Genomic DNA, 23,130 nt, shown 5'->3' on the forward strand with positions numbered 1-23,130 from the left:
AGAGACCTTACTAAGCCGAGTCAGGGAGGGACCGACCTGGGACAATACTGGAAAATGACACGCTGGAAACCCGCTGAAAGAGGAAGCCATCTTTGTCGTAGCCTGCGACCCTGAGAAAGAAGGCTTCTTCTGGGGGAAGGATCTCAGTGATGTTCCAAAGGCCAAAAGGCTCTCGATTAGGGTAGTAGCGAATGGGTAGGGTCTTCATCACCCCACCGGCGATGCTGAGGAACTCCAGGCGGTCAGCTCGTGCAGGGGGTGATATTCCGGTGGTATTCAACAGGATGTAGGTGGGAATGCCTGGGTTGAAACAGAGGCAGAAGGACATCGATGAAATTACCTCAGAAAACAACGCTAGCTATGCAGCACCCATAAATTCCAGAGAGCTGCGACGACCTATTTGATAAGTAAGACTCACCTTTTACAGGCCGGCTTGAAGTCATTTTGAAGTCCAGAGTGGGTCTTCTGGAGAAACCAGCACGGAAGTCAATGGTGCTAAGCCCTGAGATTCGAATGGAGTGTCTCCCCTCACTGGATGTCTGCGGCGGGGGGAAGGTCATTAAGGGCTTGGCAGTGTTTGGAAATTTGAATCAACAGTCCTACATAATACTATACCACTGAAGGAATGGTATAGTATGAATTCTGGACCTGAAATGCCCAACCCTGCTCACACCCTCACATACAGTACAAGCAGTGTAGAGACACCAAGCCAAACTGTGTGCTTTAGAGGGCAGAAAGCCCAAGGAACCAGTGTACCTAGAGGAAATCTGCATGAGCACAGGAAGAACATCCTGAGTCCCCACACACACTCACTCACACACACACACAAGGCCAAAGTGCAAGTGCACTGAGCCGCTACACAACACAGGAGGTCAGATCCCAAGATCCTCAGCACGTGATATTCTTTGAAGCACTGTCGGAAATGAGGTCTTCATCGACAATATTTACTTGGGTTGTTATTGTTTGTACAAACTCTCGTTTTAATTCCCATTTTCTAAGTCACTCTGGGCAAAGGCATTGGAGAAATTAGCAAATGTAAACATGAATATATAAACTTGTCAAGACCGCTAAATTACTCAAATGCAATAACTGAAAACAATACCCAACTGGAGCTTCAAACTAAGATTTTTCCACTGAATAAGGAATGAATTATCTGTCGTGTGTAAAAAGCCTTCAGTTTCCCTTGTCTGCAGGCTTAGCTGTCATTTGTCATGGGGGGGGAAAGAGAGATCATCAATCATGGCTAACTAAGTTTGAATAAAGTTTCTTATTACATTCTGAGAATGAGAGTTTCCTCCAAAATTTAATCATGTTCATGTACTGAATCTGATGTGTTTCTCTATAACGAGTACTGTCAGGAAAGTTGAATCCCAGTGTCTTACTGGTACTCAACACTGTGTACAGAAACAGAAATGTTGTAACTAATGACCATGAGGGTGATTTTTATAGAGTAGAACAAACACAGACATCCTTTGTTAGAAGTCTTAGCTACATGTCAAACGTAGAGCTACATCCCTTCTCAACTTCCAGATCTCACCTCTCACCGTCTTCAGGCAAAATGAATATTGATGGTCATTCTGTGTAAGAATATCAATGGTTCACTCTGCTCCAGTTGCGCCTGAAGTCAGATCGTGTGACCTACTCCTTATACAAAGATCCTGAATCTTTAACATTTGGTCAGTCCCAGCAGGGAATATAACAGTGTACTGAAGTCACACGTAGACCCAAATTCCTAAAGCAATACGACACACGCAAGCATGATTATTCCTCATTTTCTATCACACGCTGCCAAAATCCACTTCTTTCAGAAAAGCAGTCTAGAAATTTCAAAAGGTTTTTAAATTTCTTATCTTCATTTCTTCAGTCAACTCAATCTATTACAGGCTTTGAATAATGCGAGGGGACTTGAGTAAAAAAACCCAGCAGCTATTCCCTGGGGTTGTTTGCATACTTTTCAAATTACAGCCTCCCTAAACTATTATCATGGGCCATAAAATATACCATAGGATGACGACAAAACTACTCATCAGCAGAGCCAATGGCACGAGGGAGATCTAGGTGGAATCTTTAGAGAGTTTCATAAAAGCCCCCAGCATCTTTGCTACCCCCCCAGGAAGTAGTCAGTGGTAGAGTTCAGGGTAGGCGGAGCACAATTCAGACAGCAGGGGTAGAGTAATGAGGAATATTTGGTACTCAACCCAATTTAAGACAGTTCCATAAGGGATGAGATTTGTTGTGGAGCTTATAACTGTCAGAGCTGATTAATGGCATTTTATAAATATACAGTCTATTACAAAATTCAGGGCAACTGTAGCTAGAAACTTGAGTGTTTTAATGTGTTTGTTATGTCTAAGAGAATCTTTATGATTCCACATCCTTGGTACCAGCCAATGGACTAAAGAGACACAAGCAGTAATATAATTTCTCATAAATATCTCGTGGGTATTCTGCTTTTACTCGGGTGTGCTGATTAGCCGGTTGTCTTAAACAAAACAGCATGTGAAGAGATGAGACCGAGGCGACATGCTGTTTCTGTCTGAGTCGCCTGTTTTCTGAAAAAAAATGACTATTTTTTCCCCCTGTATTATCAATGAAATTCCGTAAAGGGCAAAGAAACATTCCAGGAATATTCCGGGGTCTGAGCGCAGAGCCATACATGCAGCGTAGCAGACTGGTAATCACTGCTTTTCAGCATCTGCTATTTCGCAGAGGCCATAAGACATTTTCTTTTAAACCAGGTTTCATCCACCCTGTAGTCTGTTTAGGTGAACTTAAATCTCAAAATGCCCATGGTGTGTGACTGTGCGTGCCCCAGTGCTCCCTGAGATAGGCTCCTGAGTCACATGACCATACTGGAGAAGTGGTTAGAATGGATGGTTAGAAGAAAAATTTTCCAGATGGAATTGTCACTACGTGTTCAGCGTAAATCTGAATAGAGAATTACACCCATGAGTTTAAAAACACAGGAGGCGTTGATCTGTCAATCTTAAAACTAGCAGCCTATCATAGGTAACGCAGAACATGGAGCAGCAGCACGCCCTAGATGAGATGCACCTCTAGTGCATCATTAAATAATGTAGCATGAAGGCAGCCTCCTGGCATTTAGGACAGTGATACTTGTGTGAGGTGAGTGTGTTTTGAGGGTCACAAAACCTCCACTTTGGTGATTAGCTATCAAACAAAAAAGGAATGTCATCAGGCCCTCAGTGGCCACTCTCTGTAGAAAAGCTCCTTTCTGTCCTCACCACTCTGCATTGACAGAGTATCAAGGCTCAGGGGCATCACTGATTTACTACCAAACCTTCCAGCCAAACACAGAGGCGAGCAGATCAGACTGGAATAAAAACCCTGGGTGTTAAAACTGGGCGCAAGTCAGGTCTCTGGTTTTACTAAAGTAGCTAATTATGCTTTTCTCGACGGTGAAGCGTTTTTCAGTTTGAGAGTCAGTTACCTTTATGGCCCACATTCCTGGTTCGGGGTCCTTGACGTTGAGAACCTTGGCGGAGTTGGGGATGTGCAGCAGTTCATTTAGACTCCCACTTACCTCTAGGAGTCTCCCTGCCAAAGCACAAGCAAACATCTCAGCTGTAGTATGATTCTGATGCTCCCATAGCAAACTGGAAGCCTTCAGAAACCAAATCTTCCACTAATGTTTTCTAGAACAATAATAAAACTGGGTGATGGAGGTCTATAGTGTCAGTTGAGACATGGCAGGTCTGTAATGATGTTGCTGCCTACCCTGTGGGTCTCGGATCTCGATGTTAGGTGCTGGGCCACTCAGTGCCACTGTGACCTCCTTCAGACTGGGGTCAAACGGGATCTGCCATGTGTTGGTCATCCTGGACTGGTGGTCTGTGGACAACAGGTGGACCTTTGAGGATTGTACAGCCTCCTCCACCCACTTCAGCACCTGGTGTGGGACGGAAAGGACAGTATTAACATCTGAACAAATACAGAAATATTGCATGCAACTCGAAGCTCACATTTCATATAGCAACCTATTTTTTCTCCGCCAGTCTAACCATCCGTCCATCTGTGTTTGACTGTTTATCCAGTGCCGGGTTACTATGTCCATTCCAGGAAGGGCACAAGGAAAAGCAACACCCAGCCGAACATGGAATTCCATGCATTCATGAATCAACGCATAATAACAGATTTAAGGTAGGTACTAGATGTGGCACATTAATTGAACTGAAAATGAGCTAGACTACTCTCTCTCCAAACGGAGCATACATAACATCCACCTTGTGGGAGCTGTTTATCAGTGCATTGGACTCTTCCTCTTTGGGTCAGGGTTACCCTGGGCGTCTGTGCTTTCAGCACTCAATGATTATAGCTGCTTCATCTCCACAATAAACTGAAGTTCTCGTCACTAATGATGGAAAGCTCAGATCAGCCTAGATTCATCTCTGCAGGCCTGAGATTCCACTGGGCTATCCGGCATTTAGAAATGAAACATACCATCGAATTAAACTGCCCTGGAGGTTAATTCAGTTGCCTCTGAGAAATATCATACTTCCTAATCCCTAACAGTACAAACACGTTTCAGAAGCATCAGATGGGCTGCATCAAGTTAAGCAAGGGGGGGCTTTTTCTCCAAGATCTCCTCAAGAGTTAGAGGGTTAGTTTGTTTACTCATGAACATTTCTGAAATACTTATACATAAGTGTGTGGAACGAGCAATTAAGCCACATCTCATGGTGTCAAGGTTACTTTGGCAAAGGAATTTGAAACACATGGTGGCCCCAAGACTGAACAGCTTTATGGTGACAGGCACCAGTTACAATTGTTTAAAAATGTTAATGACCAGTGTTCAGTTACAAAAAGTTACAGGAGAGCTTGGGGGGTGGGGGGTCAAGGTAATTTACTTTGACAGGGGTTAGTGTATTTATAGATTATTTATAGATTTATCTATAGATTATGAAACCTTTGCCGAAGTGTGAAAAAGTCTGTAGCATTTCATCCATCCATCTATTGTTCATGGGCACTTCTCAAGTACAAGGTGATGGTGAATCTGGAACCTATCCTAGGAAAAACTGCTGGTGAGGCAGGGGCCCCCTGGATGAGATGCCACTCCATTACAGGGAGAAATGACTCCGCTGAGTTAGCACCCCCCCCCCCCCCCCCCCCGTATCTGCGGTCTCAGTTATCCGCAGTTTATCACAAAACAAAAAAATGTAAAATGTGTAACAATATGATTTTTCATTGTTCCTTCATCCCTTGAGATGTATAAAAAGCATGACTTTCATTGCTTCCTCATCTCTTCATACATCCCTTGCTATATTGTCTGAGAATTAGGCTAAAGAGTCAGAATCCCGTACATTCAATAGAGTAGAGAACTGTACAGTTCTGTATAATAATGTACATTGTACTTTCTTATTTCTGTATTTTACATTAGTAATGTTTTATTGTGCATAATATATCAATTACCATATGCAAGTACACAAAAGTACTGTTATATATTGGGTCCGTGGATGATTCACTATTACCTGTGGTTCTGGTTATCTGTGGTAGGTCTTGGAGCGTATCACCCGCGGATACAAGGAATTACAGTAACGTAATTAGCTATTCCATCCTGTATATTAATGTTACAATGTTTGGGCATCAAGCCAGCACTTATATTTCACATCACTGGAAACACGGTCATGGGACAGTCAGCACCATCCTGAGGAAAACGTACAGCATGATAAAGAAGGAAGGTAACTTACCTCATTGACCTGCTTCTTATCCAGGTGAAAGACCTGGCCGGAGCTGGTTGAGGCGATCTCTTCATAGACTTTGTAGCCGATGTGTGCTCGATCATCACAGTCACCGGTGAGCACGAACACAACCTGGATGAGGCAGGATCGGTGAATGGTTCAGGCAAGAATGAAGCAAAGTGCAGACTGACAAATCTGGGCTCTCTTTACCTGGGATTGCTTTTGCTGAATGAGCTGTAGAACTTCATGCGTCAGCTTATAGTCTTTGGATCTGGCATCTGTGAAGACGTAGATGAAGGATCCAGGTAAAGAGATCTCCAGAGCTATTTTTATTGCTCCGATGCTCATCTCTGGACAATCTCCTCCTCCCTGGAGAAAGAAAAATCAGTCAATGCTTCATGCATAGAAATAACCATAATATTTTACATGACATTCTAACCTCATACTTCTTTCATCTCACCAACACCCGTTGATGAAGCCATTTCCATTCCATGTGATGGTAAACATAGTTGTACAGCTGAACCTAATACAACCACTTAATTCATTAAGTGGGACTGGAGACGACCCCAGACTGTCTTCTTCCTGCATCCTTGGAGGTACGTAGCAGAGGTAGGAGTTCTGGTGGCCAGAAGCCAAGTAGCCCCGCACATCTGGAAGTGAGCTATCTCTGTTTCCACTAGAAGGAATGTGAGGAGCTCAGGGTTCCTTTCCCTACCCCCTACTCCCCTCCACCACCAGTAATCTCTGTAAGGAAATGGCTCAAAAATCCCCAAGTCCAGCAACAGTCTTGGTCAACCCATCTCCCCCACGACAAACCCCCAATACACCAAGGGCAAACATAACCTCCATAGCATAAAAACCTGCCAATGCAGCATGACTCCAGGTACATAAAGCAAAAGGTACGTTTCATATAATAAAATCAATGTTACATTTCATCCTAGCTATTCTCTACAGTTGACTTGTGAGAAGGTGAGAAGAGGATATGCATATTTGATGAAGAATAAAATCTCTCTGACGCCATCCTTACAGGATCACCTGCAATCCTGGCAGGAAAACCTCATGTTCTGCTTGCATGTTTCGGAAATCTCAAATACACGGATTACCAGCAATATGGATAAAAAATCTCATCAAATTGCCATGTTTCGTTAGTCTGTTTCCTTTAGGGAGCTCCCCTTTCTTCTGTTTGAACATAAATTGTGAGTATTTAAAGAGTAAATTAATTTCTCAGCCATTGCCAAGAAACACATCTTTCATAATTCACAGCGATACCGTTCTCAGATTGCCTGAGGGAACGTACCTGAACATAAAGCTCTCGGAGCTCATACTGGAACTTCTTCGGATCAGTGGTGATGGTAACTGGGCCGATCTCTGTAAAAATAACGAAACACAATGTTGGAAATGACCGTGTTAATACATCGTTGTTTTAGAATTTACGAAGCACGCTTTCTTTGGCCCGCGTGCCGCTGGTAGTCAGCCAGCGTCACATTCTCTCCATACACAGACAGCATCTGATTGAGGTTAATGCCTGTGTAGCTACGGCATTCGAACTATGTTAACTGCAGCTATTTCAGATCTCATCTCTAGTCGGAGTATGACTGATGGATCATCGAACCAACTGTGCTTCAGAGGACACCTCTGGCCACATGCTGCGAGTAAAGTCCTTTCTGAAAGAGACGACAGGCCTGCTGTCGATACTATTTGCACAGAAGGTTGAAAATAAGAAGTTCTCTGACGTGGATTTTAATTGTTTTGCCAGTGATTCACCATCAGACAGCCCCCCAGCCCCCGCACCCACCCATACCCCCAGCAAGACCGCTTCAAAAATGATAAGATTCCAACAGAAAGATATCATATAGCTAACTGAACAGTCTGTCTGCCTTATCTGAATTATTTCACCATAAATTGTGTTGTTGGAGCTCTCAACAGCAAGACTCTTAAGAAAGGGCTGAGATTTCGGACTAACGCGGGCCAAACAGAAGGCAGTAGAAAAACAGAATGACGAAGCAGGTCATTCGAACATAGCCTAAGAAACTTGGAGGAGCGATTAAATTAGATACCACCAAACAGGAACTAAGCTTATTTGAAAATGTATCTTGTGTGTGTTGTGTGTAGTTTTCTCTTTTTGAATGGAAAACAAGTGATATCATGCCAATGTCCTCTTGACAGTCAGCACCTGTGGGATAATAATTTGACAGACCCACTATTTAAATGCTCCACGCTTTTTGGTATCAAACGACCTTTCAAATTACTTCCCTTAAATAACACTTCCCAGTCAAAATGACTTTCCCATAAGACTTATATGAGTAAGAACATAACTGATCTCTTGTAGTGAAATGTAACCTTGCATTCAGGGGACAAAAGCTGAAAATCGTGCAGGCATTCTGTGAAGTCACACATTTAAGGTTCCTCGTAAAAGACAAATCTGGCTGCAGCTGAGGTTATAAAGGCTCCTACCTCATTACCTCATACAGCCATTTCCTCTTTCGCCATCCTTGTGGCTCAGGTGTTGCTTTCATGGCAACAGAACCTTTCAGCGATTAAAAGGTGGGAAAAGCACACCGGTGACCTCATGCTTCATTTCTGCATCCCATTTCCATGCAGTAGTTTTGGCAGTAGATTACTTTGTTCTTATTTTAATGGACTTCTGTGTACTTATAGCGATATTTTTAGCAATTTCTTTGGGCAGATGAGATGACATCATTCAAGCAGCTGCAGTAAATCCTCAAAGTACGTAAACAGGCGAATATGAGGTTTTGAGAAGTTCTGGACAGGACATGGGTTTCTCGTGAGCAGTCAGGACTAGTAGGTTGCCAGTAGGGGCTGCAGGCTAACTCCTTAATTACTAATTAAAGTTTTTTAAAAGACTTTCATCACATACAGTACATAGTGGTTCAGTGTGGCTCAACAGGTCAGGATACTATGTCAATGACCTGAAGGTCGCGGGTTCCAATCCCATTTTGACATAACTTTTTATTTATTTAGCAGATGCTTTATATCCGAAGTCACATACATTTCTGAGAAAACAGGATCACGATTCCTGGAACATTTGGGTGTTAAGGGCTTTGCTCAAGTCTGACCCAGATGAAAACATCCATCCATCCATCCATCCATCCATCCATTTTCCAAACCACTTATCCTACTCGGTCACGGGGGGTCCGGAGCCTATTCTGTAAGTAATGGGCACGAGGCCGGATGAAAACATCTACGAAATAAATAAAATGAATAATTATTATGCATAACGATTTATGTAATATAACATCATAAGAAAGGGTGAGGTAGGGATGTCCCAGGGCTTCAGTAAAAACACAGCCAGACCCAGAGGGCACCCCCCCCCCCCCCCATCCCTCCAAGACCTGAAGCATGTTCCGCTATCTGCTTTCTCTCCTGTGTTGACACAGCAAACTCATCTCTAGTTCTCCCAACCCTTTTTGGTTCAACCCAACACCACCCCCACCCCCCAAATAAATGCCCAGTTCCTTCTTCCCATCCCCATTCCATTTGGTTCTGCTCACCAACCTGACCGGAGCAAGCCTAACATTAACTCCAGGTGTCAAGAAACCCATCATTGAAAACTCTCGTACAACACGTACAGTAGCGAAAAAAAAAATGAATTCCCCAAAAACTCAGCCATCCCTGCCTCCTAACTGATTGTAAATGTAGCATTATGACTTGGCAGTTACTTACTGGGAATTTACACCTAAAATAAACAATAAATGCATGACAGGAATCAAAATTCTAATTCCACTGGTCATTAAACTTTTTCAGCATCATTTAATGCAGTTTTTTTTTTATAAATCTATAATAAATCTATAATATTTTTTATAATACCAGCTTCCAGCCAAGTTCGACATCATTACTGTACCCAACCTGCATAGCTACTTGTCTGAAATAATAATTTTTCTTCATTTTCAAACCTGCCGATTACAATTAGTAAAATTAGTAGACGATTCATTAAAAAGGCACGTTTGCCGTATTACATGATGTATGATGATCCAAGGAATGTCTTTTCAAATGTTCCCATTGGCAGCTCCAGCAAAACTCAAAGCCGTGTGACGTCTGACCAATCAAAGGCTCTTTAGAATGAACTGACGGGAGACGTACTTGGCCACGCTAAACGGAGCTGCTCCCGACTGAAGCCAGGGCGTTTTTCATGGGGAGAATTTTGCCAAATTTTCTTTTTTTCTTTCTGTCAGTAAGTTGAAATATATAGCAGGAACAGAAAGCACTGCAAGATTTCCTCTCTGAATGGGCCAGTCTGACTGCATATAACCCTCTCTCTGTGATTCTGCAGCAATCTGTAACACTTATTACGTAACACGTCTTTTTCCTGAGATGAATTCCACCTCCATATCCATCTCGTTTCTGTAATTGCTAATGCAGGATACAGGTGTGGTGGCTCTGGAGCATTTCCGCGGAAACGCCGGACGTAAAGCAGCACACAGCCTGCACACTGAACGACAGAATACCAGCTATTGAGGGTCAACAGTTCACTTAATCACATGCTTTTGGACACTGAGAGAAAACGCCTGGAGAGAAGCTGTGTAAACACAGAGCGAACATGACGACTGCACACATACAAAGAGCCAGAGATGGGATTTGAACCCACAAGCCATAAGGTTTGAGCCCACTGAACCTGCTCTGTGCCAGATATAGAGTGATATTCGTCATGCATGTGTGTTATGTGATGTTTGTTTCAAGGAGTGAACTGTTTGTCATACACTGAATCCTGCCCACATCTAATTCTGATCATGAATGAGGACAGTGTTTAGGATCCACATACCTGCGTTCTCAATATCCTACTCTACCCACACATGTACATAAGTAATACATATGTATGTTTGCTAATATGTCATGTCTTGTCTCAAACTCATGTCCTCTTTTCACAGTGCTGGAGTTAGACAATCCTGCAGTACAACTGGTCAAGTGGCAAATGAAACTTTGAAACTTTAAAAGGACCAACTGTGGGGAAAAAAAGGTTTTAAAACATGCATTTGCTCATTTCCCTTGAGAAGTTACAAAGGAAATTTTAGTGCTTTTCCTTTACAAACGATGATTAACAACAAAATGGAGTGAACAGGAACACATGCTTGAACTCAGCTAAAAATAATGCTTAGAAGTTTTCATGAGAGGACCACGAACTAAAAGATGCCAAATGTTTATCAGTTTACAGCGTTATACTTGACAGCCTGCTTTGTGAAGCGAAACCCAACTGGAACAAATAAAATGCATTTTTGGCCATTTTGTTCACGCAGCGCCTATCTAAGGTAATATGCTAAATTACCTGGCCCACACAAATCACATGAGCCTAAATGCTAACAGGGACGCAAACGGAATGGAACACGCCAGGCTCCCTTCCAGCAAAATCCGAACTTCTCTGTGGACGTCGAGTTAAGCTTTTTCACTGGGAATGCTGTCTCTGCTCCTAGCCCTTGGCAGGATTACTGGGGAATTGCAGGCCTTTGGGGGGGGGGAAAGTATTGAATATTATTATAATGTATTCCTGAGTAACAGTCTAGGGGGGACATTGGGTTGAAATGTCAGGAAATTCCAAGGTTGTGTCTGGAGGCACTGCAGCAGTCTGGGAAATCAATACAGCATGTTCTGCATGTCACAGGTGAGGGAGTTTGCGGAGCAGGAGAGGTGCTCAAGTTAATGGTTCAGAACATTAGAGTTCAAGTTTTTTTGACCCCTGCCTCCAGGGGTGCCACCCCCCCCCCCCCACCCCACAACATTTTACACTCATCACATTCAATAATTAAGTAATTTGTTGAAACTGGGCAAACTATAGATCCAGGGACAATGAATGAAAGGTCCCCGTGTTCAGGAGAGGTCCTCGGCTTCTTTATCCCAAAGGTTTGCACGCCCCACTGCTTTCACGAATATAATCACCAGAGTCTTTCCACCATTATTCACCGTCAGGCTTCCTTTTCCGGTAAAAGGCCCCTGTCCTGCTTCCACCTTATCGGGTTTCTCTTGGGGATGTTTCCCCTCACCTGGATACTGTCACTTTCATGCTTATTGGCATCCTGTTCGAGCTGGACATTCATACTACTTCCACCGTTTATCATTATATTTTCTTTACCTCACTGAGCTTAAAATTTATGCCTAAAACTGGAAACCTGTTCCGAACCACCAGGCTTTAGAACGTAGGACCTCTGGTGTAGTTCAGAGGTTTACACATGACCATCTGCTAGAGTCAGATTTGAGATGGAAAACTGCTCCTGGACCACAGACAGGTAACTTACAGGCTTTGCTGACATCCCAGGCATTATTTATATTTATCTCTTCTAAACATGTTCACCCTGTGAGCCTGACCAGGATAAGCAGTTAGAAGATGGATTGATGGATGAATGAAGAACTTCTTGCAGCTCTCTTCCAGACAAACCTCAGCAATAAGGAATCCATCAAGAAGGACAATGGCTAACGCCAACCCTATCCTAGTGAAGATGATCACGTCAGTGTAGATGAAGATGATCGATAGCCAAGCTCAGTGGAAAAAGGTAAAACACCCCAGGTCTGGGTACAGAGGCAAAACCTTCCAGGAATGCAGGAAACCTCTGCGGTCCTGAAAGATTCTTCTTGGGGGGGGGGGGGGGGGGGTAATGCCTCAGTAATAAGAGAAAATAAACGTTTGCTATGTGCCCTCGTTACTCCAGGGTGGTCCTGGTCAGAAAATATGCGTTCGGATCTTCTGCACGTGTGGCACGTTTATGGTAGAAGCAGGTCAACACAGCACACAAGTTCAGCCCAGGTTTACCCCGCGATGACAGGCCTCTCGTCCCACTCACACAGTCATCAAGGACGTGATGCAATGTGAATGTGGCAGAAGATACCAGACTCAGTGCATACGAATGCAACCCTGTTGCTTGGCTCTGCTGCGACTTAATAAAATCCAAGCAAATTTCAGATTCATCAGTTACACCGACAAAAGAAATGGTTCAGGCGCGATAACCACGCATCTCACCGTGCCTTTGTGGGCTTGCGTTCACCACTGTCCGTGGAGAGATCTCAACAGACGAGCCATCATACAGTCACGCCGCAGCGGCCTGCGTGTCCAGCGAGGATCAGGGGAAGCAGCTGACATCCTGACCGCTAACGGCGGCCAAGAATAATCACTAGAGCTGCGTTTCTGAACACGTAAGCGAGACGAACAAAATAAAGTGGTTTTCAGTCGTCACCCCGAACCCAGATGGAGCAGGAACAGTCCTGATCCAACTGAAAGGTCACTCGCATCTGCCCCCCTACCAGAAAGCATTTTTCTTGTACAGTAATGACCCGATTCACCCACCCTCATCACTCATGCATTTCTAATCCAGGTGTCCTCCAGTTTGGGCTGGAGTGGGGGTAATAGGCCAACCTGACAATCTTTTTAGCCTCTGTTGACCTGGATCCATGGTGAATTAGCTTATAATGCTAACAAGCTTGGTGAACAGGCCAAGGGGGATAGTGTTGGACCTGAGGCGAGCTGGACCAGTACACACTTGGTCATCCAAGGACGCCAACTTAACCCACGGATCTCTGCTGATGTCTGTGCCCATTTCCATGACTTCAGTGCACTGAATTCGATTATATAGTCTTACCTTTAAGACGTACTGCGGGGGGGGGGGTTCTGCTTTTATAAACATTAACGTTATTGGAACAATGTGCAGTATAATTCTGCTTATTAAATTAAGCACTAGTGGTTCTGAAGAATTAAGTGCAGCTAATTTATGACCTGAAGGTCGGTGGTTCAGTGGCCATCGAGGTTCTTCCTGATGCCAACGCGCCAATAAAATACTCGGCTTACTTTGGATGTGGTGCTTAGAAGACATAACAAAAAACAGAATATTAAGATAGTACCAGCATCATGTTATGCATGTATCGTGCTCTATATGACCCTTATGTGCCATAAGCAGGAACCCTGTGACCAGAGACATCGCACGTTAATTTAACTCGACCGTAACGTAAGTTGCCCAGACCGCAGATCCTCCACGCCCCAGTTATGACCGTGATACCAGAAAGCCGGCTCCACAGGCCACGCCCTTTGCTTTCTGCAGGCGTCTGCGATGGAAACTCTTGAGTTGTATTAAAAATATATATATATATATTAATAAGGCCACCGCTGAACAAGGAGCAACCTTTTAATGTGTCCTCCGTGCCTGGTGTGGACAGATCGCACAGGACAGACACAATCCACAGTTACTGTATATTAAAATACACGGTGATAAAAAAGGGTTTGCAGTGAAGGAGAGCTGGAACTGTGGAGACCCAGAGGCCCCATTTAAGCAAAGTGGTTGGATTAGACCAGAGGAGAACAGCCAGAAGTCTGAGATCAGACGCCTGACTGTACTTTGGCATCCTGCACGGGGGGGGGGTCACGCTCATGGCGCCGGGGTCTGCCCTGTGCAGGACCAGCTTCGCAGACATGCCAGCGATCGGATTGGAAGAGCCACTTCCTTCAGGTTGGAGTGACACTGGACACGTTGGTCCTGCTCACATTAAGCAGATACGTGCACAACCAACTGACGGTTTATATTCTCAAAGCAAAGTCATGTCACATACACACAGGTGAGAGAGATGCTTAGGGTGAGAGTGCGGCTTCAGGAATTCATCCTGAATGCAATTTTCAGGGGGGTTCAGGACTTCACTCAAAGGCCAAATGGGATTCAAGCTGGTGACCCACACAAGGACAAAGGACTAACCCACTGGGCCTAAACCATCTTCACTGCTGCCTTTCTCTGAATCTGACATCATAATGTTCTTGTCACACCTTCCTGGTTGGCTTCTTCTGCCAGAAAAGTCCTTCCTGTACTGCACAGATAACCCCCAGCATTCCTGGACGGGCAAACCAGCAAGGGCCATGCTATGCTGATGTTGTTCAGACAGATGACAGTGATAACAACCCCCCGCCTCCCCCCCCTGCACAAATGACCCCCTGCTCGGCTGATGGACACTCAAACGGCCATGTGAATGAAGGACGCTGGAACACAGCCGCCGGTGACCATAAACCAAAGGACAGCGATGGCTGATAGAGAGGTTGGCCTGGAGGGGGAGGATGGGGGACATAAAAGCGGAATGCAAATTGAAAACTTCTGCCTTCCATGTCCCCTTTCCAAGTGCGTAGGGTGGCTGCCATGCTTTTGAAGACCAAAGAAATACATATATATGAAATATCGTATCCGGAAGGCCCACCAGTGAGCTGTGAACGTCAAGTCACAACGAGATTATTATGTGGGTTAGAACACAGCTGCGTGATTCAGGACAGCAGGAAAAAACAGCAAATAGAAACTGCAAAATAGATTTATAAAAAGTGGATTTCCTCTGGGAGAGCCAACGGGGAACTGGAAGACAGAACAGGGGCCGTTATTACAACTGTTGTAAATTAACAGGCTTGGACAGTGAAACACCTCCAGCTGCCTGTGGGCTCTGACACAGAGACCAACTGACACGGAAAAAGCTGGGAGACTAAGCATAACCAGCGAAGACGGTTCCACGGTTCCATGGTTCCACGGTTCCAGCTACTCTCGCAATCCCACTGCCTAGAGACAAGCCTGCAGTGTGATGTTAATTGAGTTCCTTCCCATCCATAATATTTGCACATCCCTGGTCCCCTGCCCAAACCCTTATATGCTTATACTCAATTTGTAACTTGATTTTTTTGTATTTATTTCAGAACACGGCTCTAGGCAGTACTTCAACTTCCACATCTAGCTGGACTTGTACACATTGTATATTTTTTAAATGTTTATTTACTGATTGTAATCTGCATTATTACTCATACTTAAACCCATTTTATTTAATCAATTTAAATCTCTTATTTTCTTTCATTTTAAATTTTTTGATTATTTTTCCCATGTTTGTGACATTGCCAGGGACACTCCTAGTACACGCAGGGGTATCTGGTTAATAAACTTCCATCCATCCATCCATTTTCCAAATCGCTTATCCTATTGGGTCGCGGGGGGTCCGGAGCCCATCTCGGAATCAATGGGCACGAGGCAGGGAACAACCCAGGATGGGGGGCCAGCCCATCGCAGGGCACACTCACACACCATTCACTCACACATGCACACCTACGGGCAATTCAGCAACTCCAATTAGCCTCAGCATGTTTTTGGACTGTGGGGGGAAACCGGAGTACCCGGAGGAAACCCCACGACGACATGGGGAGAACATGCAAACTCCACACACATGTGACCCAGGCGGAGACTCGAACCCGGGTCCCAGAGGTGTGAGGCGACAGTGCTAACCACTGCACCACCATGCCGCCCCGTTAATAAACTTAATTCTGATTATAATTAGTTAATAGTGGATAGATGACGGAGGGATGATTGTCATCCACAAACTAACTGCGGCCCTTCAGGAAAAGCAGGAAACCGGCCCAGCGGAAGGGTCCGGAGGGTACAGCACCTCAGAGACACAAACGGGCTCAGCTGATGACACACGGGTCACTCGCAGCGACAGGACAGCACTCATTAAAGCCCCATTTCCAAAGACCACCAGTGGGTTCCCCCCCCCCCCCATATAGCAGCCTCAAGCAGTGTCTGCCAGGCTCCTAAAAGCCTTAATTAACACTTAACATTTACCAAAACCATTCCTTTTTTTCTCTTGCTCTGTCCTCTGGAGAATTTTCCATTTCAGACATTCGTTTTTTGGGGCCGAAGTCGTGATGCTGTGGCATCGACATGGAGTCAGCGACCAGAGAACCAGAGTGACTTTCAGGATGTGAAATGGCAGAATTGCGAGGTTCCTCAAGGCAGGAGCTGGATTCATTATATTCGCACACCTAGCTAGCAGTGAGATGTTATTAGCCTACTTGCTACGCGCTATAGCACTGTGTCAGATCCTCACACCCATCCCCACATGCCCAGATTAACAAAACTGGGCCAGAGAGAAAACTATTCATACCTCCCAACCGGACTAAACCAGCAAAACTGTGCAAAGATCGGCGTAGGCATGCGATTTAAATTAACGTACTAGAGAAAAAAACTCCGCATTCCACCCCGGCCGTCGTCTCCGCCAAACTCCATGTACAGATTAGACCATGTGGCTCTGATTTTTCTAAAATGCGATTAACGCTGAAATTCTGTACATGGGGGGCCTTCTGCTCCATGGCTGGGCTGAACTTGCGGCGGCTGGGTCCGTTAACGATGCGCATGGCCGGGAAACGACAACTGTCAGGACCGCGAACCCTCGCTGACGCAGACTGACGTGGGAGATGGAGGGGCGCCTGTCTTTAGCTTTCTCCTCTCCACACCCTTTTGCAGCCCTGCCCCCCCCATGGAGCTTTCCTCCAAAAAGGAAAATATTCAAACCTTCCAGTCAGTCAAGAATAATAAAGATAAAGTTTAATGTAGAACTCAACGTGAAGTTTATGGGTCCCCTCTACCCTGTCGCAGACGGGCCGCGCGGTTCGGGACAGCTGACATACTGGTGCCCCCCCCCTCACGTCCTTTGCGCCCTCCAGCTCCAACCCCGCCGCATGCTGGAAGTCGTTCACGGCCGCTCAGGAAATGTTTGGCGGTGCGTGACCCTCCCTGGGGAAGCCCAGGTCCAGCTCAGTGAAATACCAGACATCTCACGCCCACCAGAAAGACTGCAATGACTTCCTCTCCTCCAGCTACGTAATTCAAACAACGTGGCTGGACTCAGCAGAGACTCACTAACCCACAAGAAAAGGGGGAAAATGACAGGTCATTTTCACAGTGCGACCTCTCACCGAGCGAGACCATACAGACTTCAGCTTTCCTGTCTCGAAGCCTTTGAAGCACCTATTTTTAATCATTCGATCCATAGCAGTGCAGTCAACCCTTGACTGAAAAGCTAAGTATCAAAGTATATTGAAAACCTAAAACTCCAGCCTTGCATTAAGTGTCAGAAGCAACAATAATTATCCGTATGTAAAACTAAACTAATTCTGTACTTCTCTGTAATGTCATTAATGCATGCATTGCATTGCATAGAATAATCATAATTTGCTTGAATAATACCAGAAAACCCACAACTATATGTAGGGCAAATTGTGACACTTCTGGTTGAAACATGCAACACGATGATGGGGGGGGGGGGGGGTTGGATGGTATTTGGGGGAGGGGGGGGGGATTTCAGCTTTAGCAAAGGATCATGAGGAAACAAGACAGGTGTGAGGTCAAAAGAGGGAGTAACCAGGTGTGGGTGTATGTTGCCTAGACAAAACAAGACTAAGAATATATTATACTGCTGGTGATTTGGTACAGGTGACTGAATGGGTCGGTCATGTACCTTTTTCCCGTCTCGTCTCACACACACGTGTTATCATACACAACATAAGAATAGCTACTGTACCTGAAATACTGCACATACATCTATCAGACGGGGGGCAGGGTGTCAGGGGAGAATTCAACCCCCCCCCCCCCCCCCCCACATTCGGTTTCTACAGATACTGTGCATGTTTCTGTAGAAAATACCGTGCAATACTCTTAGTGCGAGAACAGGATTATCAGCAAATCTATGGGATCAAGACGTTTGTTCTGTATGTCGATTATGATGATTGAACCATGGTCAGATTTCAGAGGAAGTTCCACCGTAAGGGTCTGCAGTGTATGCCAGTGACACTGGCTATATGGTCGTTTGGATATTCCCTATATCCTGAGAAAGTGACACTTTTATTCGGAACCTCCGTTCCAAACTTTCCCAGCCTGAACCTCTAAAGAATACTGCTCAAAGGCTTCTAGATCTTGACCTGAAAATGCTTTAAAATGAGCTTCGATGTAACATCATGTCTTTGCAAACTTTTTGTCCTCCATCACAAACCTCTTTGCTTGAGCGTTTCAACCACACACATCGACGCTTATGTTCAGTTCTCTCGGTTAACTCTGACATCTCCACGCTGGAAGAACAATGCCTCCTCATTAAAGCAGATCCTCCAGTGATGTAACTGGAAGATACTCATGAAGGAACGACCATCTGTTTCTAATGAAATCATGACGAGACAATACAACAGAGGGAAAACATAACAACAAAGAATAACCATAGCTTTAGCAAAAAGATGTTTTAGGAAAGATGGGAGAATTAAATGGTAAAAATTAAAGGCTATTTTAATATCTTGATCAAACCACATAAGAGTGAGAGACATAATTACTCTTGAACGAGCCGCTTCTATCTTTTCCAGTTATTTGTTTTCCTTGAATTCCTGCATAATAGTATCATGACTTTGTTCAGGGTGACTGCAAGACCCTTGTAATCTGACAAGGCAGGCAGCTGAGACAAATGTTTAACCTGAAGTTTTACAAAGAAGCACAGGGAGCCTTTGAAGACCCATCGGCACGTCCCATGTCATTTCGAGACCTTTATTTCAGCACTTAAATACAGGGTGCCGTGCACCACCTTTGGAGCTGATAGCTGACATGAGGGTTAAACAACAGATGAGAGAAAAAGCAGCACTTCAACTCTGAGCTAATTGCCTTAAAGAAATCAAACCTGTTGTTGTTCATGGATTGGAGCGATTGTTCACGTCCACAAGATTAAATGGATTCCCTGCAAATGCACGGCAACAGTAAGATATTTTTAGAATAAGAAATATATAATAAACAATAGTTTCATATACAATGTGACTCCACAAGAGATTTTTCACGTTTGCCTTCAGAGGAGCAACATCAGACAAGAATCCTGTTGGCCCCAGCTGCCAGATGTGCTGATCAGGTGTGGCCTCAAAGCGTGTTTGGGTGCCGATCGCTGGACCTGCGCTGCCTTTTCTTATACGTACAGTAACAAATATAGATTTTCTTTTCTGCTAATAATTTTCCATGGATTTTTTCTTTTTGGCCAAATTCTTTGTGACAAAGCACAGAAGTGTATCAGAATGAATGCAACTAAACAGACTGGTGGACTGATCTGGTCTGGTTAGGGCCCTGAACAATAACATCATTGTACAACTTTGAATAGTTTGGTGATTAGTTTCTGAGAACCATAAAGGTTCCAATTAAGTAATGGTCTGCATTTACGATCCCTTGGAAGCCCCAAATACAGGTCCTGCTCCTCCCCGGGGACAATGACAGCATGCTAACCTAAGGATGCACGTGAAAAAACAGGCTAAATGAAGTTTACCCAGGGCTTGACTCTTTTTATTTTTCAATAACCCTGGCATCGGGAGTAAAATACTCAGGGCTAGGCTTAAAGTACTTGGGGCTAAGCTTAAAATACTCGGGGCCAGGCTTAAAATACTCAGGACTAGGCTTAAAATACTAAGGACTAGGCTTAAAGTACTCAGGAGTAGGCTTAAAGTACTCAGGGCTAGGCTTAAAATACTCAGGACTAGGCTTAAAATACTCAGGACTAGGCTTAAAGTACTCAGGACTAGGCTTAAAGTACTCAGGACTAGTCTTAAAATACTCATAGCCTGAGAAATGGGACCTAATGACGCCCATGCTCTGTACTAGAGCCATAGCTTCTGAATCCTTATACCAATGCTGTGTAGTCATAGCAACTGAAAAAAAAATCATTGGTGGTTATATCTACTAGACAAAAGGAAACCTTGTGAGTGTAAATCCTCAGCCCCCCGAGCCCAGTGTTTACTGTCTCATGCTCCAAAGTAAATATTATGTGGATTTACTGGATTCAAAGCAAGCCAAATCAAACAGCTCTACTTCCTTATGAATGGAAAATGGGGTAGAAATATTTCCCCCCTTTTGAAATAAGACACTTCAAGAAGTAGGACTATTTTTAGAAGAGTCACTCTTAAAAGTGATCAGTTTTATACATACCTGCAATATAGCCCAGTGAATCACCTATGAAAGCGTCTCGCTAACACACCCTCAAAGGGTTTGATCAGGTTTGAATCCTCTCTAGCACCGCTAGAGATTCAGGGCCCTCCATACCATACTGGGCCCCCACCCAGATAATCCAAATATGTGACCCAAGGGCCTCTGACACCATCCAACACCAACACTGACCTTGAATTGCAGGTATAACACAGCAGTTATTTCTTTCAACACCTTTTTAAGGCCACGTTTTATATCTATTGTTCATGCATACCTCTATACCTATTATTTCTTTTAGTCTCATAAGTAATTAAGACCACTAAACTGTTATTATACATCTTATACATCTGCTAATCGATCCTACAAAGAACTTCCAGATACATAGAACATTACACGATTTCATCTAACACATGCCTCTAGAACAGAATACAACAGAACATAAGCTGTTTGTTTTATTTCGCGGGGCAGCCAAATGAACTTCTTGTCACTTGAAATGATTTCGTTCGGCTCCGCTGCGGCATCAACACGCAGAGCAACCGACCACATCTGGAATGCTGATCGGCGGAACCTTTGAAGAGCATCCTCCCTCTACGGGACCCTTTCTCTTTTTGTGTCGGAAATCTCCGTCTTCAGTGGACGGTCGTTTGAAATGTTATCCAGACACAGTCATTTGAAAGAGATTCCGAAGTGGTCTGAGGATACGATGGAAAGTCTATTCAGCTGGCGGTGTTTAAGAACACGTCTGTTCCAGGGTCCTTCTAAGGGTGCTGCCCGGCGGAAGGACCCCGTTTTCCACTGCTGACTCTTTCCCTAACCAATCGTTTTCTTGGCCGCAGTTTTCTTTCCACCTCAGTTAAAAAAGAAAACCCTTAACCGTCGTGCATGTGAGAATAATGAACTCCTTCGTCTTGATTTTTACTGTAAGTGGCACCGCATTCGTGGTTTGTCCAGCTAAATCCGTGTACAGTGTGCTGCGGTAAAGTAAGGCGAATGCTTTGTCCGTTTATCTATCATTACAATTGATTAGTACATATGCATGTGCTGTCAGCTGTTCGGAAAAAAGGCCACCTTGACAAACTGACAAGTTATTGGCTTAACTTTACTTCAGTAGGTCCAAGATCCACTGGATTGCAGTTGCAGTGCCGCTATATTTATAATGCCTCTGATCATGAAGATCTTACACTCCACGTTTTCTGTACCCGCAAAGTAGTCAATGTACTTTGCGTCCGCTAGTCACTATTAATATAAAATACCTATGCAGTAAGTACATCTTAGTCGACTTTTGTGAGCGGGAGATTAGTGTAACATCTGGGGAAAGAATGCTTTGAAATCAATAGATCACTGAGTCACAACAAACCAATACATTTCTCACCACGTGACAGGTGGCTTTATCTCAAAATCTCGTTACTTTTGTTTTATTAACCAAACGGTTAATATTTGCTTTCCAGCACGGCTGCTGGGGGATGTTATTGTCTTATTGACGCTAAACAAGACGGCGCACAGCGATCGATTGTCCTGTTTCTAAGAGTCGTAGTGTTATTGGGAAATGTATCTTTACAGAAAAAAATGTAAACAGTTTTTTATAGCTTGCGAGCGTGCAGAAACAAATAGTCTGGTTCATTAAGACTGCCGACCATTCATTGGGCTCAACAATACAAGCATTTCTGCGGAAAAAAACGGAGCGCCACTTAATACAGTTATAAAGGGATATAATTCAGAATTGCTGTATCGTTTATAAAAATGAACATCAACATAAACGCATCATCTACACTACAGATATAAACTCTGCATTATGGTGATATGCAGAATGATTTCAAAATCTAACAATGTACTCTGACTTGGTAATCCTTACCTGGGTCATGGAAGGGGACCAAGGCGAAGTTGTACAAAGTTTTTTTCGGTCTGTTAAGCGACGTCTCCAGAATCTTGGATGCTCCCTCTATTACTTGCACCAGATCGTCGTACATGGACCCGGTCACATCAAAGACGAAGGCCAGCGTGGAAGCTCCTTCGGGGATGCCCTCCTTCGTCCCCCCGTCGTTTGACTCCTGGCCAGTTGACAAAACAAGGAGCAATACCAGCGTAGACAGACGCAAAGGTACACTGCCCATTTTCTGGCCACTGAGCTGAGGTATCTGCCCGCTTATTTAAAAATGTCTCTCTGCTTTTTAATCTCAAGAGATGCGTCGAGGCAAAGAGAAAGACATTTAGTTTAAGAGACGCGAGCAAAGCCCACGATAAACTCCCCTTGCGGAGGAAAAGCCCACTGGTTCAGAGCAGAGATGCTGTCCGTACGCCTCTGCGGGTGTCTTCGCTTCGATGCCTGTGATCGGAGTGAGAAGGAGGCACTAGCTGAGGTATAACAGCAGCGGCCCCCGACTCAGCGAAGGAAGCAAACTGATCCCGTCCACAGAGTCGCTGTTTCTGATTGGAGCAGGACGATAAGTTGCAAGACGTGATGCATTTGTCCTGAAACCACCCAAGTATCATACAAAAATAATGAAAACGTTGTAACGCACTACGTAAACTTTTCCCAATAATACGCAGGAGTGAAAAAATAACTGAATTTTTTTTTACAAATTTTGTGATATATTTAATAATTGTGTCTGCAACAGACACTGCATTTATAAATATAATCAGAATTACTACAGGGGAGAATCCAAGTGTAAATTATCTCATTTATTCACACGCCATTGTTCCCAAATAATGCTATA

General features: G+C 44.3%; 1 protein-coding gene across 3 annotated transcripts in view; it reads right to left on the minus strand.

The window, feature by feature from the left end:
* The window catches only part of hmcn1 (hemicentin 1), an 83,428-nt gene extending 60,592 nt beyond the window's left edge, over nt 1–22,836 (minus strand). For 2 of the 3 annotated variants that reach the window (XM_048977516.1, XM_048977515.1), the window contains exons 1-8: nt 22,269–22,836; nt 6,997–7,067; nt 5,910–6,068; nt 5,709–5,831; nt 3,739–3,910; nt 3,452–3,558; nt 419–539; nt 37–300 (exon numbers count right to left, since the gene is read on the minus strand). In XM_048977516.1, coding sequence (XP_048833473.1) covers nt 37–300; nt 419–539; nt 3,452–3,558; nt 3,739–3,910; nt 5,709–5,831; nt 5,910–6,068; nt 6,997–7,067; nt 22,269–22,527 — 1,276 coding nt within the window. In that variant the 5' untranslated portion in view covers nt 22,528–22,836. The remainder of the gene's footprint in view (nt 1–36; nt 301–418; nt 540–3,451; nt 3,559–3,738; nt 3,911–5,708; nt 5,832–5,909; nt 6,069–6,996; nt 7,068–22,268) is intronic. The other variant, XM_048977517.1, reaches the window with a different exon arrangement.
* Nucleotides 22,837–23,130: the final 294 nt, after the last annotated feature.

This window comes from Brienomyrus brachyistius, chromosome 15 (assembly GCF_023856365.1).
Source record: "Brienomyrus brachyistius isolate T26 chromosome 15, BBRACH_0.4, whole genome shotgun sequence".
Taxonomy (NCBI): Eukaryota; Metazoa; Chordata; class Actinopteri; order Osteoglossiformes; family Mormyridae; genus Brienomyrus; species Brienomyrus brachyistius.